Source organism: Podarcis filfolensis (assembly GCF_964270895.1).
Source record: "Podarcis filfolensis genome assembly, chromosome: Z".
NCBI classification, from domain to species: Eukaryota; Metazoa; Chordata; class Lepidosauria; order Squamata; family Lacertidae; genus Podarcis; species Podarcis filfolensis.
The window spans coordinates 33,156,148-33,183,971 of NC_139617.1; the positions used below are offsets into that span (position 1 = coordinate 33,156,148).

At 44.0% G+C, this 27,824-nt stretch overlaps 2 protein-coding genes and 1 long non-coding RNA gene across 5 annotated transcripts in view; 1 reads left to right on the forward strand and 2 right to left on the reverse strand.

The window, feature by feature from the left end:
* On the reverse strand, positions 1–24,124 carry LOC310754566. The gene is made up of 6 exons (XR_014543862.1): positions 23,833–24,124; positions 19,490–19,600; positions 18,593–18,786; positions 16,675–16,709; positions 6,802–8,516; positions 1–6,546 (listed from the first exon to the last, which is right to left on the reverse strand). It is a non-coding gene; the product is annotated as an uncharacterized lncRNA (long non-coding RNA).
* The window catches only part of BRD3 (bromodomain containing 3), a gene marked incomplete at its 5' end in the record, with an annotated part of 27,718 nt that continues 4,784 nt past the window's right edge, over positions 4,891–27,824 (forward strand). Inside the window, 11 exons of one of the 3 annotated variants that reach the window (XM_083596377.1) lie at positions 4,891–5,091; positions 7,001–7,138; positions 8,206–8,353; positions 12,038–12,264; positions 13,912–14,283; positions 15,754–15,882; positions 18,226–18,417; positions 19,551–19,616; positions 22,777–23,018; positions 24,829–25,121; positions 26,070–26,198. In XM_083596377.1, coding sequence (XP_083452503.1) covers positions 4,891–5,091; positions 7,001–7,138; positions 8,206–8,353; positions 12,038–12,264; positions 13,912–14,283; positions 15,754–15,882; positions 18,226–18,417; positions 19,551–19,616; positions 22,777–23,018; positions 24,829–25,121; positions 26,070–26,198 — 2,137 coding nt within the window. The remainder of the gene's footprint in view (positions 5,092–7,000; positions 7,139–8,205; positions 8,354–12,037; positions 12,265–13,911; positions 14,284–15,753; positions 15,883–18,225; positions 18,418–19,550; positions 19,617–22,776; positions 23,019–24,828; positions 25,122–26,069; positions 26,199–27,824) is intronic. The other 2 variants (XM_083596378.1, XM_083596379.1) reach the window with 2 other exon arrangements.
* The window catches only part of BRD3OS (BRD3 opposite strand), a 15,276-nt gene continuing 12,409 nt past the window's right edge, over positions 24,958–27,824 (reverse strand). Inside the window, exon 3 of the transcript XR_014543859.1 lies at positions 24,958–25,151. The gene's annotated coding sequence lies outside the window, so the exon portion shown is untranslated. The remainder of the gene's footprint in view (positions 25,152–27,824) is intronic.

A 27,824-nucleotide genomic window follows, 5' to 3' on the forward strand; every position in this document is an offset into this window, starting at 1 on the left:
TTATTCCTGGAGGCAGGATGTCTCTGGTTGTCACTTGCTGGGAATCACAAGTGAGGAGAGTTGCTCTTGCGCTAGGGTCCTGCTTATGTGCTTCCAGATCTGGTTGGCCACTCTGAGAAGAGGATGCTGGACTTTGATGTGCCCCCTTTGGCCTGGAGGCTTGTGTGATAGACTGTCTTGGGCATGCAGGTTCTGTTGTCTCTGTATGCAAGGTGATGGGGAACAGCGGCTGGAAAGTGCCATTGTATTTATGTCCTGCTCATGAGCATCCCATTTTGGGAATCTGGTTGGCCACAGTGGAAACAGGGTGCTTAACGAGATTAGCCCCTTCAGCCTGATCCAGTAGGCTCTTCTTAAGTTCTTACGTTCACCTTTGCATCTAAGCAAGTGTGTTTAGGATTGCAGGCTTATTGGGGGTGAGAATCCCCTGCAAAAATCCATTAATGACAAATTCAACAACTGTGTGTCAGAATTTGGGGTTTGTGAGAGGGGGAGATGGTGGTCATGATGAGGGGGTATGGAGACAGTGGTCAGTAATACTAGGAACAGTTCATTATTCTTAAAATCATAGAATTGTAGAGTTGGAAGGGATTGTAAGGGCCATCTAGTCCAACCACCTGCAATGTGGGGCTTGAAACCAGAACCTTGAGATTAATAATCTCATGCTCTACTTACTGAGCTATCCCTTCCAAACCAAGCTTATAGCACCTAGTATTCCTGGTATTCCATCCAAGAACAACCAGTCCTGACCCTGCTTAGCTTCGGAGATCAGATGAGATTGGGTGTGTTCAGGGTGGTATCCGTATATATGTCAGTGGGGGACCTCTTTTGCGTATCCCAACCAGTGTTCAAAATCAGCCAGGCACCAGGCACATTTTGCACCTAACTATTTCCCACTTGTGACCAAGTGAGGTTGCCTGGATGCCAGGAAGGTGCTTGATATCTCCACCATCTGGAGGTGCATTTCTGAGGATCATTGGATCTTGACTGTTTTCACACATTAATACTACATCCTGTGAAATTCTATCAGTTACATTTTATCTGCACAATCAGAATAAATTTCAGGAACCAAAATGCTTTTTCTGTGCATCCTAAGCAGGAGCAGTGAACAACTATAGCTAATTGTTGAAGCTTGTCTTCACTTACCCCATTCCACTGCCCTGCTCACAGTTGTGAAAAATATTCATATGTTATGAATGGACTGTGTCATCATTAAGAAAAAGAGCTAGGAATGGGCCAGTGTCCCTGGATAATGTGACTTTTCTTTAAGTTCTCAAAGTTCTTAACCTAGCTCAGGGTTGTCATCTGAACTAGCCAGATGTTTAACTGATAATCAAATATGTTAGTGCATCATTTGAAAAGTAAGACTTTAGAGTCATCTTGCCCAAAAATGACAACTAGACATTCTGTCTTGGCGACTGAAGCTTTGGTTTAAGGAAACAAGGCACTGGGAAACAAACTGCCAGAAGGAGTCATTCCTAAAAGAAGTACAGTACCAGTTCCTGGGTACCGCAGGAGGGGAGAGTACTCTTGTGCTCAAATCCCATTTGTGGGTTTCCCATAATGAGCATCTGGTTGGCTACTGTGAGGACAGGATGCTGGACTAAGATGGACTATTGTTTTGATCCAGCAGGCTCTTCTTATGCTCTTAAGCAGATTGAAACTTTGTGTTGGGTCTAAATCAGCCTTTCCCAAGCTGTCACCTTCCAGATGTTTGGGACCACAATTGCCATCAGCCCCAGCCTGTACAGCTCTTTAATGCTGGGGCTGATGGAAGCATGGCTGTTCCAGTTGAGGACTGATGGGGATTGTCAGGGAGGGAACTGATTGAACATAAAAAAAAGAGCCTTATTGAATCAGGCCAATCGCCATCTAGTCTAATATGCCTTTTGCAGTAAGGTGACCAGAATTGCTCACAATTCCTGGGCTAAGTTAGCTGAGTTTAAGCTGCCATCAAGGGTTTAAATTAAGTCACTGCTAGCTTGCTTTTGACCACTTCAGCCTTGTCTATTTCAGTGGGATCTGAGTTCTATTCACTTAGTCTGAATCCAAGACATTGTGCACTTCCAAGGGTGTTGTGTTCATTGAAATACAGTTATGGACTCTGCTAGTATAAGTTCTTGGTGTTTACTGGGAAGCTTATTTCACTGATTGATGGTTCCCCAAGACTTGCACCCAAATAAGGCTACAGTTCTATGCTCACATAGAATTAAGTTCCATTTAACTTAGAGGCATGTACTTGCAAGTAAATATGCACTGTGCCAGGCTCTTGGTGGACAGGTGGCCTCAGCTTCCCCTGACACCTTCCTCCTTTCAAAGAGAACAAATTCACAGAGGATATCAAGGGGTACCATTGCTAGCCATGATGGCCAGGCTCTGACTCCATGATTAGAGGCAGTAATGCTTCTGAATACTTGTTTATGGAAACTGCAGAATGGGAGAGTGCTATTGTACTCTGGTCCTGATTGAGGGTTTAGGGCATCTGGTTGGCCACTGTGAGGACAGGATGCTGGAGGAGATGGGTAACTTTTGGCTAGATCTAGCAAACTCTGCTTAGGTTCTTAGAACGTAATAAGAGCCTGGCTGCTGGATTGGACCAAAAGCTTAATAATAATAATAATAATAATAATAATAATAATAAATTTATGAATCCCTTTTACATGCATTTCAAGGCAATTTGCAAACACACCATAAAAACCATAAAGAGCTAGTTTTAAAAATGGCACTAAAGAAAACCCAACTAAAGACATTGGGGGAGCAATCACAAATAGCAGCTACCGAGGTTGCAAAGCCAGGGCCAGTCTTCCCAAGTCCTTAGCACATGCAAGAGCACAAGACCAACCAGATGGTTCTGGGGGATGTGAGCTCAAGAGTTTATTGGCCAAGTGGGGATTTGAACCCTGCTGCTGGCATTCGTTGGTACTTTATGTGAGATGCTTTGGGTGAAGGGTAGCTTATGATAAATACTTTTAATTACAACATAATGTTAGTCATACTTGGAGTAGACACACAAAAATTGATGGCCACGAGTAACTTGTTTCCATTAACTTCAGTGGGCTCTACTCTGAGTAGAATTTACTTGGGCACCACCCAAATAAATCCAATTTGATCTACACTTATGATTTAGATGTGATCTTATTTGGCCTGCTCACCATTACAGATTCAACATTTTATAGTTGGTTTTCAAGTAAGTAATTGGTTGATATGATTGAGCACATCTCTCTCTCCCCATTGCCTTATTTCACATAAGCTCTCAATTGCTTTGATTTCTGGAACTGGCACTGTTAAAGATGCCATGTAATACCCATTCCATGTCATTAATTAATTCATCTTCTAGTGTGATGGCACCTACACTTTGGAACTCCCTGCCTAATGACAGGTGCCCTCACTACACTTTTTGGTGCCTGCTCAAAACAGTTTTGTATAGATAAGCCTACACAGGTATCTAGAAGGCTAGTGAATTTTTAGGTTGTTGCTGGTTTTATTATTATTGTTATTGCATGCTTTAATTTTTTAAAAGTGTTTTAGTGTTTTTGCAAACTGCTTTGAGGTTTTCTAAACAAGTAAGCAGTACAGTATATAAAATTGTATGAAATAATAAAATATTGTTGGCATGTTCTTACTTTTAGCTGTTAGTAGTCTAGGAGTTATATTGGCGTGTTCTGAGTCTGAGCCATGTTAATGTCTTGCCCAATATATATATCCACCTAGCTTTCTTTCAATGTTGTGAATTTGTGCTGGCTGTGCTCAGTATGTGTTTCAGGATGGTAAGAAAAACGTAGTAGATTGGATTCTTTCTCTAGACTTGGGTGGTTAGAACACATTTTTTAAAACCTCTTTGTAGTGTAGTAAATACAGAAGGTTGATGCAGTGTTAGAAGCTCAGATATATAAGATAGGCACCAATATAGCTCCTTAAACCAATGTAATAGTCACCAAAACGGAATGCCTAGTTGTGATTTTTGGGCCAGATGGATTGAAAATCCTATTCTTCAATAGAACGTTTTAGCTCCTGAAATTCTAGTTGTGCAGATAAAATATGGATAGAATTTTACAGGATGTGTTGCTAGTGTGTGAAAACAGTCAAGATCCAATAATCCCCAGGCATGCACCTCCAGATGGTAGATGCACCAGGTGTCATCCTGGCACTCAGGCATCTTCACTTGGTCACAAGTGGCTGAAAGCAAGGTGCAAAATGCTCCTGGCAACTTTTGAATGCTGGGTTGATGTCTGATTTTACAGAAGTCACAGAGGAGCTCATTCCCCACTCTTTTTCCTGCCACTGCATCATCATTGTAAGGAGTCAAGATGTAATTCCAGTCTCTGAGCAAAGCAAATTTCCTCCTAGTCCTTCTCCAGAAATAGGCTCTTGTGCCATCAGTTGCTATGAACAAGGCCAGTTCCAAGGATTGCCCCATAAATGTGATTGCCCTGCCAGTTGTGCTCTTGTATGTACAAAGGATCTGGGGTGGTGTGGCTTAGGGTGCAGCCTTGGGCTGGCCCTGGCTTTGCAGGCTTAGTAGTCAGCTGCTATTTGTGATTGCCCCGCAAGCTTCTCCCTTGTATGCAAGAAAGGACTCGTGGTGGGGAACCATCCTCCTTCTCCTCCTCCTCCTTCTCCTTCCATGTCATAGAACTAGAGGGCCTAATGAGATTTGGCTCCTTGTGATCAAAAGATCGAGCCCTCCACGATGTGTCTTCCCTCCGCCCTTTTCTAGAAATCATCGACTGATGTTTTGCTGTCCTCTCCCTGCTCTCCAGGCTGCATGGCTGGTCCCTGGGAATGGGATGCCCATCCCATCCAGGGATCGTAGAAAGACAACGATTCCTTCCCGAGGACCTGCTGCTGCTGCCTTGAACGCCAGCAAGTCGAGGAGGAGGCAGGAGAAAGATGTCTGCTGCCACCTCAGCCATCCAGGCTCCCCAAGGCCCTGCGAACCCACCTCCCCCAGAGGTCACCAACTCAGCCAAGCCTGGGCGGAAGACCAACCAACTTCAGTACATGCAGAATGTGGTGGTGAAGACTCTGTGGAAACACCAGTTCGCCTGGCCTTTCTACCAACCTGTTGATGCAATTAAATTGAATTTACCAGTGAGTAATGTTTCTTATTTCTGAGGTGTTCCCCCACTTATTTAAAGGCTACCAGCCTGTTGATGCAATTAAATTGAATTTACTAGTGAGTAATGTTTCTTATTTCTGAGGTGTTTCCCCACTTATTTAAAGGCTCCGACAAGGCGTCATCTGTTGTCATGAGGAACCATAGAACCCACTGCAATGCAGAAATCACAGCTATAGAATTCCCAAAAGATGGCCTTCCAACCTCTGTTTAAAAACCTCCAAGAAGCGAGAGTCCACCGTCTTCCAAGTTCCATTGCCAAGCAGTTACCGTCAGAAAGTTCTTCATACTGTTTAGTCAGAATCTCCTTTCTTGTCATTTGAATCCTTTGGTTCAGGTCCTCCCCTCCCAGAGCAGCAGAAAAGAAGCTTGCTCCGTGTTTCATGGGACAGCTCCTGGAGTTTCGGAGCAAGGTGTCACCAGTACGCTGATGACACACGCAGCTCTACTTCTCCCTGACATCTGAATCAGGAGAGAATGTGAAAGCTTTGGACCTGTGTCTGGATGCAGTGGTGGACTGGATGAGAGCCAGTAAACTGTGTTAGATTCCTGAGAAGACAGAGGCTCTTAAGGTGGCTGGGTCCCATGTCTGGAGATAGGGCAACCCCATCCAGAACAGGTAACTTACCTATCTCTGAAGGAGCAAGTGCGTAGTTTGGGGGTACTCCTGGGTACATCGTTTTTACTAGAGGCCCAGGTGTCCTCTGTGCCTAGGAGTGCCTTCTACCAGCTTCATCTGGTTTGCTAATCACAGCCATTCCTGGACACTTGGACAGGGATACCCTTGTAGTCCATGCATAATCTTGAGCCTGGATCGCTGTAATGTGCTCTGTGTGGAGCGGCCTTGGGCCTGGTTTGGAAGCTCCACCTGGTGAAGAATGCAGCATCCAGATTACTAAGGAGAGAGTCTGGTTGAGAACATGGGACACCCTGCTCTGGTTCCCCATCTACTACCAAGCCTGGTTCAAGGTCCTTGTATTAACTTACAAAGCCCTGAGCAACTGAGGTCCAGGGTACCTCAGGGAGTGCCAGAACCCTTGTATCCCAAGTCCATCGCTGAGATTCTCTGCAGGAGCATCATTTCCTGAGTTGGTGAGACTCATTTGGCAGCAAGAAGAAACTAAATCTTTAGGGTCATTGACCCAGTGCTGTGGAACTGCCTGCCACTTCCATCTCAACCTTTAAATGCCTCCTGAAAACTTTTCAGTTCCCTCAGACTTACACAGGAAATCAATACATTTTTTCCACAATAGTTAGCTGGTTTTTTAAAATCTTAATTTTTTATATGGCTTTATGTATAATGGTTGTAAACTGCTCTGATTTTTGTTGTTGTTATAAAATTGGGATATATAAATATGCTTATAAATATGCAATCATCCCTGGTCATTGGCCACGCTTGCTGTGGATTACAGGAGATGGAGATGTATTTACTTAAATAAAAATTAATACACCTCCAATACCTGTAATTTCATAATGTAATGTAATTTTATTTCATAAAATTTATACTCTACTGGACTGTGAAAAAGAGAGAAAACGCCTCAAAACAGTTTACAAAGAGAATTAAAAATAATAATTCTGTAATGAACAACATCTGGAGGGCCATGGGTTTTCCATCCCCCACGTTACACTTAACCATGGTTTGTTTCTTGTAACTATCGCCAAATGCTGCATATGATTATCTAAACCAGCGGTGGGAAACTTCCTTCAGCATGTGGGCTGCATTCCTGTGTGATCTGCCTTTCGGAGGCCACAAGCCTTCACCCTGGCTGGCTTTCTGCCACTGGTGTGTGACTTCTTGAAAGGTTCCCTATAGGTCCCTCTAGCTGAAATGGTCCCGCCCCCTCCCCAAATAATTAATAAACGAGATTTCCCTCCTCCCAACAGGATTATCACAGAATAATTAAAAACCCGATGGATATGGGGACTATCAAGAAACGGCTGGAGCACAACTATTACTGGAGTGCCAGCGAATGTATGCAAGATTTCAACACCATGTTTACAAATTGCTACATCTACAATAAGGTAAAGGATCTGGGGGCTGAGATTATGTTGTCGGGTGTTGTGTCCTTTTAGTATTCTGAGGAGGTCCGGACTATGAAACAAGCCGGATGAGAACTTTACTGCAAGTGGTGTAGGTCTTACTCTGAAGATGACCAAACACTATTAAAAACACTTAACTGTGCCTACAATGTGGCAGTGTGGGCCTGCAAAAATGGCTCATTTTGCAGCTCACATTGTGTCCTTTAGTAACCAGCTGGTGGAGATATTTTGGAGGGTCTGAGGGTTACTGACTCCCACTGTAGAGGAGGGGCCTCAAGCGCTTGAAGACCTGCTGTGATCAACTGGCTACACACTTTTGAGGATAAAATCACTCAGCTTCGGAGGGATCATGACTCTGTGCTTGTTGCAGCTCTGGTTGAAGTAGCCATTGCTGCCATGAAGGATGTGTTGTGGGATCAGTTTCTCCTCATGCAATCAGCTGATGTGGACGAGATGCTGGTGTCAATGCGTCTGACCACATGCAACCTTGACCCCTGTTCCTCCTGGCTTGTTAGATCTAGCATAGTGGGACTGACTGGTTGGGTCTAGAGTGTGATTAATGCTTTGCTGCATGAGTGGGTTCCTACTGACATCAGGCAGGCACCTTTAATCAGCAGCCTTAGCGCTGTTACAGGTGCCACATAATACTTGTTCCATGTTTGTAAGAACTCAATACTTTAGTGTGGCAGCACCTATACTTTGGAACTTCTTGCCTATTGATATCGGAGGGATACCTTCGCTATACTTGTTTCAGCACCTGCTAAGAGCTATATTGTTTAGATAAGTTTACCCAGATGTTTTAGAATATTGGTGCAAATTTTGATCTGTTTTTTAAATTTTTTTGAAAGTTTTAAATCCTTGCTGTTAATTTTTCTAAGTGATCATCTTAATTGTCTTTTTCTTTCTTTGTAAACCACTTTGAGGTCTTTCCCCACCACACTCAAGTGGTGTATGAATGTTATGAAGCAAGCAAATAAATAGATGTGAGGTGTCGAGCCTTCCTGTGTGTCCTCCCCATGACTTCCTGCTTTCTCCCACCCTGTCTCCAGCCCACCGATGACATCGTTCTCATGGCCCAAGCCTTGGAGAAGATTTTCCTTCAAAAAGTCGCTCAGATGCCACAGGAAGAGGTTGAGCTCTTGCCTCCGGTTCCGAAAGGCAAAGCGCGGAAGATGGCTGGCAGCGGGCACAGCACAGGTTGGGATGGCATCTGTCATAGAACCATAGAATTGTAGAGTTGGATGCATCCTCTAGAGTCATCTAGTCCAATCCCTTGCAATGCAGGAATCACAGCTTAAGAATCCCTGGCAGGTGGACTGTAGAGTTAGAAGTAACCCAGATGGTCATCTAGTCCAATCCCCTGAAAGGCAAGTGGATTATTTATGGATGAAGCAAATAGGGAAAGGGGTGTAGCATCCAGAAGGTCCCAAGTTCAATCTCCAACAGCAGCTTGTAGGACTGCAGAAGTGTCCCTCTTTGAAACCCTGGAGAGCGGCTGCCAGTCAGTGTAGACACTATTGAGTTGGATGGACCAAATGTCAGACTCGTATAAGGCATCTTCCTGTGCTCCTATTGAACACAGCTCTTTATTCAGAACCATGAGGACTAGAATCTTAATTTTTAGGGGAAGGGCCATAGCTTAGGGATGGAGTGTTTGCTTGGCATGCAGGAAGTCCCAGGTTAAGCTGCCAGTGGCATCTCCAGGTAGGGCTTGAGGAGAGCTTTGGCTAGAGAGCTGCTGCCTGTCAGTGTAGACAGTGCTGCGTTAGATGGACCAGTGGCCTGACTCAGCGGAAGGCTTCCTATGTTCCTATCTAATGAAGCCCTGCATTCAGAACTGTGAGGACTAGAATCTTGTTCTCAGAAACATTAAGGACTAGCAATTTTTTTCCTGCAACACTTTCCTAGTTACAGAGAAGGAGGTAAGGTTCAGGTAGAGGATTTTAATTATTTAGAGCTTTTCTATGGCTCTCTTCACTTAAAAAGGCTCACAGGAGTGGCTTAAAACAAGACAAGTCCCTCCTCATAGGCTTACAGCTTTTTAAAAACAAAACAAAAACACCATAAAAACAACCCATGAGGGACAATGGAGATGGATTGGAAGAGGAACAGTAAACTTAAATAATAATATTCTTAAATAATATCTGTTTTCATGATTCAGAAATAGTTCAGGGGTAGGGCTGTGTGATATCTGGTTTTCAATATGACAATATATCACCAGCTAAACATTATGATATTTCAGTATATCACGATGCTTGAAATAGGGCTGCAACTATGTAGAGGTGAATGTGGTAATGCCCTGGCAACTGCTCCTACCTACAGGTCTAACTCTAAAATTGATAGATTTTTATTTACCTTTAACATATTGTTAAAACTGTTATATTATAGTACTACTGTACTGATAATGTTTAAATTAGCACATTTTCTCTAAAATTAAAGCTGTAGAAGTAATTCAGTAGCATAGATATCAAAGGTAAGGTGAGAGAATGTTTCCTAAAAAATAAATTACATTACGAAACAAGAAAAAAAGCCAATTCACAATCACTGTCACACTTTTAGATATTCAAATATATTTCACTATTGAGTCTTCGATGAATGTGTGCATCCCACAACACCAGTTATTAGATTGTTTGTTAATTTTATTTTCTAAACCAGGCCAAAATAGAGCGAATGAAATGGATAAATTTTAACAGAATAAAAAAATTGATAAACAAATTTTATATTTTTAGTGCCAGGGGAATCTGCATTTCTTTTATAATCCAGGCCAAACCAGAAAGAATGGATAGAATTTTACAGAATAAAAAAAGATTAAACACTCTCTCTCTCTCTCTCTCTCTCTATATATATATATATATATATGCAAGGAAAATTTGATGCATTTAATTATATGAAAATTTACTCATTGATAGCGTGCTTCAACAGTAATGTTACAGATTTCTGGAGAATATATTAATGTTAATAACTTAATAATAAATGTGTGAGAAAGCAAAGGGGTAAGAGGAGAATCGAGAAGAGTACCAGGGTAGGGAGGAGGGTCTGGAGGAGAAAATGAGGAGCATAATGAGGGAGACAGAGACAATATTGCGTGCGTGCGTGCATACACACACACACACAGAGAGAGAGAGAGAGAGAGAGAATACATGCAGATGGGGAAAAGAGGGAACTGGCCAGAGCAGCGTGTTTTTCTTTCTTTTAATCTGAAGCAACTACGGAACATGTTCTTCAGCAGTTTCTTTGGGACAGGGGAGGTGGTGGAGGTGGGCGGGAGAGCTACTTTAAAGTTTAGAAGAGGAGCTGCTGCCTGCTAGCAGAAAGAGGCTAAGTTAATTTTTATATATACAGTGGTACCTCAGGTTACAGACTCTTCAAGTTACAGACGCTTCAGGTTACAGACTCTGCTAACCCAGAAATAGTACCTCAGGTTAAGAACTTTGCTTCAGGGTGAGAACAGAAATCATGCAGCGGCGGCAACGGGAGGCCCCATTAGCTAAAGTGGTACCTCAGTTTAAGAACAGTTTCAGGTTAAGAATGGACCTCCAGAACAAATTAAGTTCTTAACCTGAGGTACCACTGTATAAAAAACTGCTCTGCGTATTCATAAAAACAAAACGCGCACAAACACAGGAGATGGAGAGGGAGGGACACACACACACACACACGACACAGGCAATCGCACACCCACAACCAAGAAGCACAGCAGGGGGAAGAAGGAAACGGCTCTAATGCCACAGCAGCGTGTTTTTCTTTCTTTTAATCTGAAGCAACTACGTAGTGTGCTTCTCTGCAGCTTGCTCGGGACAGGGGAAGCGGGGGTGGGAGAGAGGGGAAGAGCTACTTTAGAGTAAAGTTAAGACGACCTGCCGCCTGCCAGTGGAGAGAGGCTGGGTTAATTAAAACAACAACAACACAAGGTGTTCTGCTGCTTCTCAGAAACAAAACACAAACATGGGAGTGGGGAGGGAGGGAGAGAGACATACACACAGACAATTGCACACCCACAACAAGCACAAGAAGGGAAAGAGGGAAGCGGCTCTTACGCTAGAGCAGTGTGTTTTTCTCTTTATTACTCCCCCAGTTTATATTATTACGTGAGAACAGGAGGAGAAAGGGGGCTCCAGATTTAGCAAGAGCCTGGCGTCTCTGAGGGAGGGAAGTTCCTGCTCGCAGGTTGTTGAGCTCCACCTGCTCAGGAGAGAGCACTCAGGCAGAGTTAGGGTTTTTGCCTGCCGCTGAGGAGGCAGGCAGGGGAGATGGAGAGCTAAGGCAGAGAGTTTACCCTGCAGTGCACACAAAGTTTCTAAGTGAGCGATTTTTGCGTCAGCCTGCTGCTGCTGCGACAGGAAGCACAGAGAAGCAGCTGAGGCAGAGTTAGCAATAACAATGGCTGCAACAGGACAGGAAGCAGCGTTGGCTTCCCGATTTTTGCAATATCATGCTTTTTGACTATTGCACACACACAAGTCACGATATATTGCCAGGTAATTTTTTAAAAAATGGGTATCACAATTTGCTCTTAATATTGATTATAAGACAATATATTACCCTTATATATTATAAGATAATATATTATATTATTCAGGGGTAGGAAACGCCTGTTGGAGCTTGCTTTTTGGCAAAAGCTAATGGAACAAGACGTTGCAGAAGACCTTGCAGTCATGAAAGAAGCGGCACACAAGGAAGAAGGGAGAGGGAGGGGAGAGGGGAAAGAAGAAAAAAGCAGCAAACTCGGGCACCGTTTCTTAAACAGTAATTATCATCATGACCAGCTGGGGTAGAATGTTTCTGATTGAGCTGGCCTTCATCCCCAAAAGAACCAGGAAGGGGTTTGCTACTTTGACCCTTTTCTCTCTTGTTTTTTTTTTTTTAAAAAACAACAACTAGGAGCTCAGCACCCAGCAGCCTTATCTTCCGTGTCTCCATCAGCCCCCTTCCAGAATGTCCCTCCCTCCGTGTCGCAGACGCCAGTCATCGCTGCCACGCCCGTGCCAACCATCACCGCGAACATCTCCCCCATTGCTGCGGCCCCTGCTGCTGTGCCCCCACTGCCTCCCCCTCCTGCTGCCACTCCCATCATGCCTGTGGTAACTGCTATGTCACCTATTGTCAAGGTAAGCAAAAGAAAATAAATCCAACCCACAGGAATCATAGAGTAGGAAGTACCTTTTATCATACAGTATGTGGTGGACGTGTAAAATGGCTAAGAGCTTCTGGGAGATGATACATAATGAATTGAAAATAAAAATGTTTAAAAGGAAATTTGTAAAAAGACCGGAATTTTCTTTTAGGAATAATTGATGCAGATATACCTAGAGATCAGGAAAATCTCATATGCAACTACAGCAGCCTGAATGGTATATGCTTAGAAATGGAAGGAGGGCACAATACCAACAAAGGAATGGCAGATTATATTGATAGAATATATAGAAATGGCTAATTTGACTAGCAGACTAAGAGACCAGGATGAAAGAATTTTTAAGAAAGACTGGAAAAGATTTGCAACATACTTGAAAAATTACTGTAAACTAAAATGTTAGCAGTGTTAGAATAAATTCAGCAGTATGAAGTATATTGAAATAAAACTGAAAAAGAGAGATTCAGGTAGGTAGCCGTGTTGGTGTGACGCAGTCGAAATAAATAAATTAAAAAATTGTCCAGTAGCACCTTAGAGACCAACGTAAGTTTGCTCTGGGTATAAGCTGAAGAAGTGTGCATGCACACAAAAGCTTATACCCAGAACAAACTTAGTTGGTTCTACTGGACAATTTATTATTATTATTATTATTATTATTATTATTATTATTATTATTATTCAAAAAAAGAGAATACGGAATAATTAGAATTTGGAGCGGCAATGGGTTAATAAAACGAAGCATGGAAGGTGGCGGAAAGAAAAATCGATGATAAATGTATGGTTTGTATTTTGGTTAAATGTCATTGTGCAAACTATGTAAAATTGAAAATGATAAATTTAAAAAGAAAAAAAGAGTTGCAAGTGGGGATTGAACCTGAGACCCTCCTACATACACTACCAGTGATCTATGGCCCATCCAAAGCAAGATTCTAGTCCTCATAGTTCTGAATAAAGGGCCCATGCATTCATCATTTGTTATTTGTTTTTTTTTTTAAATGATTTTTTATTAAAGGTTTTTATAACAACAACAAAACATATAACAAATACATAAACAGACAAAAACAAAAACAAAACAAAAAAAACATGTACCATTTCGAATCTTAATTTCTTATACCTTTCTTCCCCGACTTCCTCATGCCTCCCTTTTCTGTATTCCAAATTCTTATCAATTGCTCAGCAAATCTTCCCTTATTTTAATTTAAATTTAATCTAGTCTTCCTTATTCTCCTTGTCTTAACCCTTACTGATAGTAACCATTTACTTTCCAATCCAACATCATTCTAACTTTCGTTAATTTTGTAATATTTCTTTAAATAGTCCTTGAACTTTTTCCATTCTTCTTGCGCTGCTTCTCTTCCCTGGTTTCGGATTCTGCTCGTCATTTCTGCCAGGCCCATGTAGTCTGTCACCTTCATCTGCCATTCTTCCAGTGTGGGTAGTTCTTGTGTCTTCCAGTACTTCGCAATAAGTATTCTAGCTGCTGTTGTAGCGTACAAAAAGAAAGTTATGTCCGTCTTTAACACCCCCCGTCCGACAATACCCAATTTGTTATTTGTAGCCTCTCCTTTTAGAAGAAAATTAATTTTTTAAAAATTGTGTATGTGTGTTTTCCTTTGAATTTCAGAAAAAGGGAGTGAAGCGGAAAGCGGACACAACCACCCCGACCACATCAGCCATCACAGCCAGTCGGAGTGAGTCGCCCACCCCGCTGTTGGACTCCAAGCAGGCAAAGGTGGTGGCCCGCCGGGAGAGCGGGGGCCGGCCCATCAAGCCGCCCAAGAAAGACCTGGAGGATGGGGAGGTGCCCCAGCACGCGGGGAAGAAGGGGAAGCTCTCCGAACACCTCAAGTACTGTGACAGCATCCTCAAGGAGATGCTCTCCAAGAAGCACGCAGCATATGCTTGGCCCTTCTACAAGCCAGTGGATGCTGAGGCTCTCGAGCTGCACGACTACCATGACATCATCAAGCACCCGATGGATCTCAGTACTGTGAAAGTATGTCCCCTGTTAATCTTGATTCATTGTGTTGATAGCCCACCTTTTCCTCCTCCCTTTTCACAGCAACCCTGTAAGGTAGGTTAGGTCAGGCTGAGAGAGGCAGTGGCTGTGAGCCAAGGTCACACCCAGTGAGCTTCATGGCCGAGTGGGAGGATTTGAAGTTCCTAGGCCAACATTCTAACTGCTAGATCACTTTTTTAAAAAGGCCTGTAACCTTTCCATAGTGAAATATAAGGGTAAGTTAAAAGGAGACTAGGAATTGTTTGCATGCCTGGATAGGCTTGTCCAAACAAAAAGGTTTTAAGCAAGCACCAGGGAGTGAAGGCACCTCCCTGCTGTCAATAGGCAGGGCGTTCTACAGTGCAAGTTTGAGTTCTTAAAAGCACAGAGTGGGCATTATGTGGCACATGGGACAGTGCCAGTTCTATGGACTGAAGCAGTCAAGTGCTTATATATGACCAAGGCAATCTCACTGGTAAACTGGTCCCAAGTTGTTAAGGGCTTAATACACTAACCATAACTTCTTGAACTTGTCCCAGTTGCAAATCCTACTGATTATATTTATTATTTAATTCATGCCCAGCCCTCCCTCCCCAAGGAGCTCTGGGCAGCAAACAGGTATACAGTTTAAAAGAAAAAACAACGCTGGAGCGTTTAAAAACCATTATAATTAAAAACGGTTACAATTTAAAATGTTTTAAATCCAGTGATTTTGGGGTTGCCAGGAACAGTCTTCTTCAGCCACCACAAGCTTGGGTTAAAAGGGTCATACATCAATGTTTTCAAACCCCTCCTGAAAGTTAATAATGTTGGGACAAGTGCTTCTCACTAGGGCGGGCTTTCCTCAACCAGGAAGCCACAACAGAGAAGACCCTGTCACGGGTCAAAACTAATCAGGCAGCACCCAGGGACTACCATCAGAGGCAGCTGCCAGGCTGATGCTGGCATTGGATGAGGGGGAGTTGTGGCCTGGTCCATCAACAGTGGACTTGTTTTTGCTGCTCCTCCAATGCTTGCTGGCAGATTTCCGATATAATAGAATTTTAGGGTTCAGGGGTCAAGGGTAATCTAATCCAACCCCCTGAATTGCAGGAATCACAGTTCAAGAATCCCTGATGGATGACCATTCAACTTCTGCTTTAAAATCTCCTATGAAGGAGAGTCCACCACCTTCACAGCATACATGAGCAAAACTCAAATCCCACATGACATACTCTCAGCTGTATCATTTTATTCCTGTAGCATTTCTAAGCATCAAAAGTGCTTGTAAATAATTGTTTTGTTCTCTGCAGTGACCATAGAAGTTTGTCGATGGTTTCCAGCCCTGCCCCAGATTAAACTCTGCCTTAAAAATAAAAAAAACCTTTCTGCATATGTGAATTCAAGTTGCTTAGCGCTTTTTCGACCTGTTATCCAACTTTCCCTCTCCCTGTTCTTCCTTCCCTCCCGACTTTCTTGTATTTGCAGAAAAAAATGGACGTTCGGGATTATCAAGATGCCCAGAGCTTTGCGGCGGACATCCGGTTAATGTTCTCTAATTGTTATAAGTACAACCCTCCAGACCATGAAGTCGTGGCTATGGCCAGGAAGCTTCAGGTAAAGTGATGGACAAAATGGAACCAGAACAGAGACTCAAAAACTGATATGAGAAATAAATTAATTTCCTTGTTAAAGGTGCCTATGAGGCTTTGGATTGTGCCTAATTCCCCTTGCCTGCCTCCAAAATAATGCATTTCTGTCCCTGATTTGGCCTGTCCCAGGGAAGTGACTCAGGCAGAGAAGCGACAAGCAGCCTCCTCATAGGAGCAGAGTGGATCATTTATGCACATCTGCATTGGGGACACTTTTAGAGCAGAGGTGGTCAAGTAAGTCCCGCTGGTGGGCCAGAACTTTTTCTCCTCTCCTCCCACTGGGCAAAATTGTGACAGGTGGGTGAGGATGCCGGCCTGTCAGTCACCTGATGTCACGGTGATATTGGGTGACCTGGTGGGGGTTTTGGGGGGGGTTTGCCTGAGCAGTTGCGGGAGGTGGGGGGAATCATGCAGGCAAAGGCAGAGGTCTTTACAAGTACTGATAATCAAGTGGATGCCTCTGGTTAGCTGACAGGTGAGGCATTTTTAGACCAGCTGGGTATTTACCTGGAGGTGAAGGACAGGTGAGCTTGGTTTGGTTGGCATAATTGGGCCTATGGACAGAAGTGTCTCTTCTGGGGAGGGGAGGGGGAGCTATCTTTTTTTGTAATGAGATTTTTATTAAAGTTTTTAAATAACACAATAAAAACTGCTACAAAAATTACAAACAGAATAAGTAGAATATAGAGTCCTCTCTTAAGAGTAATTTTTAGCCCTTACCACCTAAAGGGGACAGTAGCTCATTCCCAGCTCTCACCTGGAATCTTTCCTTTCTCCTCCCAGCATTTGGCCCTGAAAGAGTGACATTTCCATGTACATTAAAAATATGATTATTTAAAACATTCAGTCCATGCTAACACCCATCTTCTCTATTTTCTGTTAAACAATATTTCTTTTAAGTCAAGGTGACTCAGAATCAATCATTTATTTTCCCCACAAAAAGCCTAAGATAGGTTCCCGAATTGTTATTATTGGTACCTGTCAACCATATCTTTTCTTTAATATTAACTTTACCTCCATTAATTCCCACCAGCATTATTCCATATCAGCTGACAGTAAATTCTTCTGTCTGTGTCCATTTTAAATCTATCCAGTGTGGTCACATATTGGGATAATATTCTATATTTTTCTTACTATATATCCATTAGTCCATGTCCTGTATGTTCAAATTCCATTTCCTGTTGTGTTTCCATTTCCTGTTGTATTTATGATAGCATCCCAATCTGCTCTTCTAGGACCTTTGATTTTTTTTGTTTTTCCAAGTCTTTTTCCATAGAGAATAGCATAAATTTAGCAGCAGCATTCTCTGAATTCACTCCAAATTGACTGCAGAATATACTTTGTCTGCTAGAACTGAAGAAAGGCCAGGAATGAAGATTTTCCCAGTGCTTCCCCCCTCTCAAATCCATCAATGCCATATCCAGACAATTCTCCATATCACTATTTGTGATTTTATCTTCTCCTCCAAATCCTTGTATGGAAGGCATTTCAATTTCAGCATCTGCTTCCTGTAATTTAGCTATTTATCATCCAGTCCTGCTAGCTTTTCATCGATTTGGTTTGAAGCACAGAATTGGAGAGTTGGAAGGAGCCCTCAAGGGGCATCTAGTCCAATCCCCTGCAGTGTAGAAATAACAGCTAAATGTGAGAGGATTCTGCAACTAGGCTGCATCAAAGCAGTTTATGCCCAGTTGGCCAATATACGTCCCATCTTTTTTGGGGGGGGTGACTCAGCAATGATGCTCTTGTGTTTCACATCCTTTCCTTTGTTCCAAATTGTTTATTTTTTTGAATGGGAGGTTAGGGAACACTGCTTCCAAGGAGAAAGTGGGTGGAGGGGGTGGGGAAACTCACTGTCATGGAAAGTGGTGATGGCCACCAATCTTAAATGGCTTTAAAAGAGGAATAGACAAATTCGTGGAAGAGATAAGGCTGTCAATGGCTGCTAGCTATGGATGCTTTAGCTGAGATTCTTTGCATTGTAGTGGGTTGTACTTGATGATCCTTGGGGTCCCTTCCAACTCTACAGTTCTGTGATTCTTTGATTCTATGGCTGTGCTCTTTCTCTATGGTCGGAGGCAATGATATTTTTGAATACCAGTTGCTGGGAACCACAGAAGGAAAGAGGGCTCTTGTGCTTGGACTCTATTTGCATGCTTCCCTTTGGAGCATCTGGGTGGCCATTGTAAGAACAGGATGCTGAACTGGATGTGGCCAGTGGCTTATCTTATGTTCCTAGAAGGGTTGTGGGCTCTCTCTGCCCCCTCTACAAACCTCTCTTTCATATGCCCTCTCTCTCCGCACGCAGGACGTCTTTGAGATGAGGTTTGCCAAGATGCCGGATGAGCCGGCAGAGCCCCTGGCCCAGCCCCCACAGACGGCACCCGTTGTCAGCAAAAGCATGGAAAGCAGCCATAGCAGCGAGGAGAGCTCCTCCGACTCGGACAGCTCAGACTCTGAAGAGGAAAGAGCCACACGGCTGGCTGAGCTGCAGGAGCAGGTGAGAGGTGGCCCCATGCCAGAAGTCCTCTTCCACACCATACACAGTTAACCTGTGGAACTCAGTCCTGCAAGGCAGTGATGGCCACCAACTTGGATGGCTTTGGAAGAGGATTGGACAAGTTAAGGGAGGAGAAGGCTATCAATGGCTATTAGGCATGATGGCTTTGGTCTACCTCCACTGTCAGAGGCAATGATGCTTCTGAATGCTAGTAGCTAGGAATCACAAGCGGGGAGAGCTGCTGTTGCTCTCAGGTCTTGCCTGCGGGCTTCCCTTTGGGGCATCTGGTTGGCCACTGTCAGAACAGGATGCTGGAGTAGGTGGGCCACTGGCCTGATCCAGGATGGCTCTTATTATGTTCTTATGCTCCTTTAAAAACAAACAAACGTTGAGATCTCATTCCCAATGGGTTCCAGGCCAAGCTCCAATAAAAGCCCCTCTACACGTGAGCTTGCTTGACATTTTGGTATCTATGAAATATGTCTGTGAAAAAACCTAGTGTTCAGCCAGCACACATATGGTTCTAGAAGTCTTCAGTTTGAGAACCACCTCAGCAAAATAACTTATTTTGGAGTATAAGTCACTTAGTCTCAGTTGGGCTGATCTGTAATATGAGAGCTACACTTGCCTCTGAAGAATTTAAATGATCATTTACTTGTTTGAAACAAGGTCCTGCTTTTTAGTGTTTATAAAGTAAACTGCAATGTGGCTAATATTCAGAGGCTTTAAAAATAATAATCCCAAAATAATCCAAACAGTTTTGGCTTACTAGGAACCTTTCTTTCTTTTTTAAAAAATTGGGTGCCTGAAGGCATACATTGTGTGGTTCTTATAATGCAAAAAATACATTATGAAAAAAGAATTGCGAGTGGGGGAAATGCTGCTGGCCCTTGCGTTTTCATGCACTTTGAGTGGCCTGGAGGGCTAGAAAGTTGGCCCTTTTAAAAGGAAAGAGAGGAAAAAATGAAAAGATTCTCAGGATTCCTTGGGAGACCAGAGTGTAATTTTTTGTGTGTTCATGTGGCAAATGCAGATTGCGGGATCCCCTACCCTTCCCCCCCTCCCTTCCTACCGAATGGATTCGCACTCAGGATGCACGATTAGCTTCCTCGCCTGTCTTCTTGTTCACACAGGACTGTTCCCGATCATTGAGGCAGTGCTACAAGGTCAATGACTCCCGAGACTGGAATGGATGGAATGTATTTGTTTATTTTAATTTTAATTTTAAAATTTTCATTTTCTTATTGCTGTCCAGATATGTCAAGTTGTGTAGCATTAGCATAGCTATATATATATATATATAATATCCTATCTATAAGCTGTGTTGCTGTGTTGCATGTGAGATAATTTTTCCGTCCTGCTGATCCAGTAAAGCTCTGGGCTTCAGCTGGCAAGGTGGGATTCTGCAGGTGTTTTGATAATAAATTTGTTTTAAAATAAATTGGGGATGAAAGGGGAAAGAGAGGGGGTGACAAGAGGTCAAGAGCTTTGAGTTCTGATCCTTTTAACAGTCATGGAGGACGGGAATTTTAAAAGCACCTGGATCTGGTCAATGATGAGAGAATGCTTAAAGCAGCACTGGAGAACATCAGTGGCCCATCAGCTGTTTGCTGGACTAAAACTCCCATCAACCCCTGACTATTGGCCAAGATGGCTGGGGCTGATCAACTACTAAGTCCAACAAGAAATGGAGGGCCACGGGTTCCCCACCCTTTATCCAAGGAGAGGGATTCCACTCTCACATGAGGGAATGTCTCTTCTATATAGAGGCATCCTTCCACCTCTTGCATGCAGTAGTGGAATACTCCTTCTTAGATCAGGGATGGGGGCCTGGGGGCCCTCCAGATGTTGTTGGACCACAATTCCCATCTGACCATTGTCAGTGTGGCTGCCGGGGGTTGATGGGAGCTGGAAGTCCAGCATCATCTAGAGGGCACCACATGTTTCTTACACCTGGTTTAGATAAGAATTGAGCTAGGTGGCCCGCTATAGACTATTTTGTTACAACAGTTTATATTCTAGAGGGCTTTTTTGAGTTTTGTTGCTCTTGGCATGGCAGGAGAGTAGGAAAAAATGAGATTGTGAGCCCCCAAGGGCAGGGCCTCATCACTGCTTTTAACTGATGCTTATCTTAGGAGTTTTGTTAAAGGATCTGATGATGATTTAGACAAAGTCCCATATTTCAGTCCTCCTCCATTGGGCGGGGGGTGGGGGGAACCTATTGGCACTACATTCTCTTCCACAGCCAGTGCTGCTGAGTCCATAGAGTGTTTGCAATCCAAAGCGATAACCCAGTGCTCCCACCAGATTTCCTGAGAATCCCACTTTTTTCTTTTTTTTTAATGATGGGCAAATTTCTAGTCCTCATGATAATTCTTTTAAAGGTGATGTCTCTGCTTCTTCCTGGGGTGGAGGTGGGACACACAGTGATATTGCTGAACCAAGTCTTATTTGTGTTTTAACACTTTTAAAAGGGACCCCTTGCTCTGTTTTTGTTCCATTTTTATTTTAGGACTATTTATTTTTATTTGTGTTTTTTTTAAAAAAAATACGAAGTTCCATTCTCACTCAATCCTTAGTGCCTGGGGCAAGTTAAAAATGCAGGGATAGAAAAAACAAAAATGACATTAGAAGGGACCCTATTCTGAATGTTGATGTGTTCATCAGTTGATGGCCAAGCAAGGAAATGTTCGGAACTGGATGTTCACAGACCTCTGGGGGAAAAGACAGCCCCACAAGTGGGTAGGGGAGGCTGCCCGTAAGGGCATCTTTTCTGCTTTGAAGATTGGGGTTCCCAAACCTTGGTCTGTGGACTACCAGTAGACCACGAGCTTCATTCAGGTGGTCTGTGGTGTGTTTGTAAGCTTGTGGTTGAACATGGGAAAGAGCCCATCAGTCATTGTACTGAGAGAGGCTTTTATTTCTTTAGACGCAATGATGGCCAATCAAACCTTCCCACCCACTACCCCCAAAATAAAATAGGAATTTAAAAAGATATCTTCCTATATACAGTATGGAGAAATGCAAGGTGCCGTTATGCTCTGCAGTTTGCATGGCCGCCAGTAGGGGGCAGTGTCAACCACAGCATGAAGAACAGGTGAGCTATTTTAACAGGGAAGGGAAGCACTGCAAAGCACCTACTCCCTACACTAAAAAGGCATGCAACAAGGCTTAGGGGGAGGGGAGGCTCTTCACACAAAAGCTGAGCAAGCTCTTGTGTGAAGCAACACCCCCCCCCCAATTAAACACAGCTAGAGTCAGGTTTAATGGAAGGCAGAGTGGTCCTTCATAAAGTGGTTTAACAAGCTGCTTTCTATTAACACCTCCCCCCTCCATTAAATGTGCCTGCAGTGAGGCTTAACATAGAAGGGAGAGGAGCTTCACACAGCTGTTTAGCAAGCCACTCTGTGAATTGCCACCCCCTCCTTTAAAAAGGGTGGGGCTTAGGGCAAGCTGTGGGGGGGTGTGGATAGGTGAGGTGTAAAGGGAAGAGAGGTTGGTCAGGTGTCGCGGAAAGCCAAAAGGGGTAGATGGGGTTAGCAAGTAAAGTGAACATGCGCGGTAGCTGCATTGGCACACAGCTGGGGAAGGCGACAGCAAGGGTGGCAACCCCTAGTACATTATAAAATGAAATTACAAGTTACCAAAAAAAAGCTTGGCTAAACAATTTTTAGCAGGCACCAAACGCAGTGTGTCTTCCTCACTCCCCTGGTGTCAGTGCATTGGGAATATATCAGACAGGCAAAGCTGGGCTTGTTGCTTTCCCACCCTACGTCTGCAGGGTTGTTTGAGAACTGACACCTCCATGGGGAGGGGACCACATCTGGTGCCTCTTTGAGGGTTGTTGTTGTTTTTTTTACAGTCAAGTGGTATACAAATATTATGCAATCAATCAATTGGGAGAGGGGGGTATGAAGCCACTGCTATCCATGCAGTTGTAGCCCAGATCATGGCAAGCACATGTAGAGCCACCACACATGGGGTGGTGGAGAGGCTAGTTTTTGGTTCTCGCCAATGGCATTTTGCCAGGAGCACTGCTTGGTGGTAGCCCCTGTAAGATCCTGCAGAAGGTACAGCCAGTGGTGAGATGATTTGTAGATTTGAGAGAACATTGGCAAATATCCCTCAGCCACCAGGAAAGTAAGATAAAGGTAAAAGGGAGAGAATTTCACCCAAATTTGATAGTTGTTGAATGTGATTTCTTTTCTCATTAATTGATGGAGAATGATCAAGGTGGGGTGGGAAATGCAGGAGGGATCCCCCCGGCACAATTTTAGAGTGGCTCATTCCCTCCAAGGGAGCTGGCTCTGGAGCAATATGGCCACCTTAAGCTTTTACTCTTCCATCTTCCCCTGCCAGTTGAAGGCTGTCCACGAGCAACTTGCTGCTCTCTCGCAAGCCCCCGTGAACAAGCCAAAGAAGAAGAAGGAGAAGAAGGAAAAAGAGAAAAAAAAGAAAGACAAGGAAAAAGAGAAGGAGAAAGAGAAGCACAAGGCAAAGGCTGAGGAGGAGAAGAAGGTGAAGGTCACTCAGCCGGTGAAGCAGGCCCAGCAGAAAAAGCCACCGGCCAAGAAGGCCAACAGCACCACCACCGCAAACAGGTAAAGGAGAGAGGTGTAGTGGTCTGGGGTTACTGTTGCTGCAGCACGGTCCCTGTCTCTGATGTCACGGCCTAGGACCCTCGTACCTACGGGACCGCCTCTCCTGGTATGCCCCATGGAGGACCTTAAGGTCCATAAATAGCAACACCCTAGAGGTCCTGGGCCCTAAGGAAGTTAGATTAGCCTCAACCAGAGCCAGGGCCTTCTCAACACTGGCTCCGGCCTGGTGGAATGCTCTGCCTCATGAGAACAGGGCCCTGCGGGATCTGATTTCTTTCTGCAGGGCCTGTAAGACAGAGTTGTTCCACCTGGCCTTTGGCTTAGAATCATTTTGATTCCCTTCCCCTCTTTTTCCCCCCTTTCTCCTCCTGTGAAGAGGCTGCATCCTAATGTTTTAATGTTGTATCTTAATCTTTTAAATTGTATTTTAATCAACTTGTTTTTATTATTGTTTGTTAGCCGCCCTGAGCCCGGTCTTGGCTGAGGAGAGCAGGGTATAAATAAAAATTTATTATTATTAAAGCCACCCAATCGGCATTAAATGGGGCCTTTTTAAGTCACCGAAAAGTGTGGGAATTAAACTCTAGTTCCCATTTACAGAGTTACGCAGAAGAGAGCCCGGGTCTGACCCTTTCATTAGTTCCCTTTCCCTCCTATAAAAAAAATATGCAAGACACTCCCTGTTTAAAGCTTAAATAACAAACAACTTTTACACAGTGTGCTTGCACTTGTTAGATTAAATATACAAGGCAGGCAGATGTTACTTACTAATACATATTACACCTAAGACAACAAAAGACTGTTGCAGACTGACCTAACTCTGAGGTAGACAGCAGCATAACGGAACATATCTGCTGCCCCGACTGTGAAGACTGTTAATAACTGCCATAACTGAACCAACGGAAAATAACTGCCACGGCCTGTGACATCACAGAGTTCTATAGCCCTTTATGAGCCCTTTTACTTAGCAATTTGGATGCTTCATCCCATGAAAAAAGAAGCTTCCTCCTGCTCTGTGCTGACTGGAACTAATCTGAAGGAAAGGAGGAGTTGGTCACAGAGGATCAGCTCCCAAGTTTGCATGGGAAAGCCCCCCTGAGGAGGAGGTGGTTTTTTGTTTTTGTTTTTTAAAATAATTTTTATTTAAAAAATTTCTTGCGTTACAAAAGTACGGGCATTGTCTCTATTTCCATAGAGTCTTTTCTACAAATCAGTTATGTTCAGTGTGAGACATTGATGTTGTACACAGTATAAAGTTGGGAGGAGAAGAAAGAGGAGGGGAGGGGGTGGTAAACATAACATTATTTTACTTAAGTGTATGGGTGAGGTTTTCGTATTGGCGTGACTTGGGCCACCTGCTCCTTATAGCACTGCAGCTCCAGCCCTTTGTAATTAGTTGCCACATTTTATATGTGTGTGTGTGTGTGACCCAGTTGTTTTATGGAATATTAATAGCACATTTGCAGAAATTGTTTAAGGGGGCTGAAACCAATGCTAGCCCTACTCCGTGTAGATTCACTGAAGTTGATGGCCATGATGAACTTGGGTACAATAATTTCAATGTGTCTACTCTGAGTAGAAATTAGTTGGGTACTGCTCTTCATGTTTGGTGCTTGTAGAAATGTTTTCACTGGAAGTGGAAAGAGAGAGGGTATGGTGAGTAACACAAGCAGGGAAGGCAGCCCCTAGTTATTCCCTGCTCGTGTTGCTCACCAAACCCTCTCTCTTTCCATTTCGCCACAAACCTCCCTCCCCTCACAGTGGGGAGCAAATTAACTTTGCAGGCAATAATAGCAAAGTAACTTTGCAGGCAGCCGAAAAAAGGCGGGAAACAAGTTCCTGTGGCCTACGATTCGGATGAGGAGGAAGAGGGACTCCCCATGACCTACGATGAGAAGCGCCAACTCAGCTTGGATATCAACCGCTTGCCGGGGGAGAAGCTGGGCCGGGTGGTACACATCATCCAGTCAAGAGAGCCCTCACTCCGGGACTCCAACCCCGATGAAATTGAGATAGATTTCGAAACCTTGAAGCCTACCACGTTACGGGAGCTGGAGAGATACGTCAAATCCTGTTTGCAGAAGAAGCAACGGAAGCCATTCTGTAAGTGGAGGGAGCCTTCCAGGACCCATCCTGAAATGAGCAGGGTCATATCTTAATTATTTTTATCTACCTATATATTGCATTCATATTCCACCTTTCCCTCAAAGGAATTCAAAAAGGCATGCATGAGTCTCTTCCCCCTCCTCATTTAATCCCACTCATTTAATCCCCACAACAACCCAGTGAGGTAGGCTAAGCAACAACTGGTCCCAAAGGTTGTAAACAATGAACTTCTTTTATTTTTAGGGGATGGCCCACTTCTCAGTGCCAGAGCCTATGCTTGCATGCAGAAGGTCCTGGGTTCATTAGAGATGCCATTGAGGTTTAAACCTGGGGCCTTCTGCATACAAAGCAGATGCCCTGCTACTTAGCTATGGCTCCTCCTCTAAACATGGCATGATTCTAATCCTCATAGTTCTGAGGAAAGGGCTGGGTTATTTAATAGGAGCATAGGAAGCTGCTTTATACCGAGTCAGACCCTTGGTCCATCCGGCTGAGGGACGTCTATGCTGACTGGCAGAAGCTCTTTCCCCAGCCTTACGTGGAGATGTCACTGGGCATTCAACAAAGCAGGTGCTCTACCATCTAAGGCCCTTCCCTCACTCACAGTGGCATAACATGGGTTGTCAGCACCCAGGACAGGGTCCAAAACCCATCTCTTTTCCTCCATCTCCTCTGTGTTTGCCTTGACCTTCCCCACCAGCCTGTCAAAAGAAGCTTCCTTCAAGGCTGTTCCCCCAGGGCAACTGCCCCAATTGTCCCCCACACTACTCCACTTCTCAGGTTTTGGAGTTGGGGAGATGCTATTGCATAACCCACAAGAAGCCATCTGACCCTCCCCCATCCAGCATCTCTTGGGAGTCATTGGCATGAGGATGCAAAAGACAGTGGTTGCTGACTCTTCCTTCTCTCTCCACATGTCACCAATTGTGCCTTTCTCCCCCGCAGCTGCGAGTGGGAAGAAGCAGGTGGCAAAGTCGAAGGAGGAGATTGCTCAGGAAAAGAAGAAGGAGCTGGAGAAGAGGCTTCAGGACGTCAGCGGGCAGTTGAACAACAACAAGAAGCCTGCGAAAAAAGGTGAACAAAACCTTCTCCCTTCCTGTATGCATTTACTAACTGCATCTGATTCCCTGTTTTGTCCTCACAACTTTGTGAGGTAGGTTAGTCTGAGAAGAAGGAGCAGGGGAGTGTGACCGCCCCAGTAGACTTCATGACCAAATGGAGGATTTGAACCCATGCCTTCTTGGTCCTAGCCTCTGACACTCCTGATTTCTGCATTGCAGGGGGTTGGACAAAATTATCCTTTGGGGCTTGCAGTTCTGTGATTCTAACCACTATACTGTGTTGGCCATTGTGAACCTGCAACCTTCCCTATGCAAAGCTTTGCATGCAGGACCACCTCTCCTAATATCAACCATCCTGGCCATTGTGCACATTATCTGAAGCCCTTCTTCACGTGCCTCCTCCACAAGCGAACTGGAGGGTGGCAACACAGGAACAGACCTTTTCTGTGGTGGCTCCCCATTTGTGTGATGCTCTCCCCAGAGGCGCTCGCCTTGCGCCTTCACTGCCTATATTTAAGCACCAGATAAAAGCATTCCTCTTCTCCCATGCCTTTGGCTAATTAAACAATCTATGGACTTTTAAACTGGGGAGGGGGATGTTATTGTTTGTAACTATGGGTTTTTGTTCATTTGTTTTTATATTTTAAACCACCCTGTGATACTTGGATGAAGGGCTGTATAGAAATGCAAATAATAATAATGTCCAAGAATAATATAAGTACATAGGAAGATGCTGTTGGATCATGCCAAAGGGAGCCCATCTAGTTTTGTATGCTGTTTTCACAGTGGCCATCCAAACGCTCCAACTGGAAGCCAGTAGGTAGGATCTGAGCAACAGCAACTCTCTCCACTTGTGATTCCAAATAATTGGCATTCCAAAGCATAACTGACAGTGGTGGAAGAGCATAGCCATCTTGGCTGGTTGCCATTCATAGTCTCCTCCTCCATGAATTTGTCCAAACCTCTTTTGAAGTCATTGAGGTTGGTGGCCATTACTTCCTCCTGCTGGAGTGAGTTAACTATGTCCAGAATTAGACTTCATCACTCTTGGGGTTTTTATTTAGGGACCTAACAGGGAAGGAGGTTTTGTTTTGGTTGCATTCACACAACAGTTTATTCCACTTTCATGATGTTCCCCAACCAATTTCTGTGTTATAGTTGAGCTTCCACATGGTGTAAGAGCCAGTTTCGTAAATCTAGAGGAACATAGTACATATTTAGCACTCATTTCTGTGATGCCAGAAAAAATCCATTTGCAGCCTCCTTAACCCAGAAAATCATGGGAGCAAAGAGATAAAATGTGGGGCAGTTATGCCAACCATACAGTTCTCTTCTGCCATTTTCATGGGAAGAATCATGGGGGAACAGAAGTGTGCATGTGCAGAAAGGGTGGAGGAGTAGCACTGATGCCCAGTGACATTTGTTGTTCCACAACGGGTACGAATGAAATTTAGCACAATGTTCCAGTATATTGGTTTAAAAATCCACAGTGTCATAACTTGGAGGGTAGCTGGAGGTTTTTAAGCAGAGGTTTGATAGCCATCTGTCATGGATGCTTTAGTTGGTATTCCTGCATTGCAGGGAGTTGGACTAGATGACCCTTGTGGCCCCTTCCAACTCAACGATTCTTTGAGTCTAT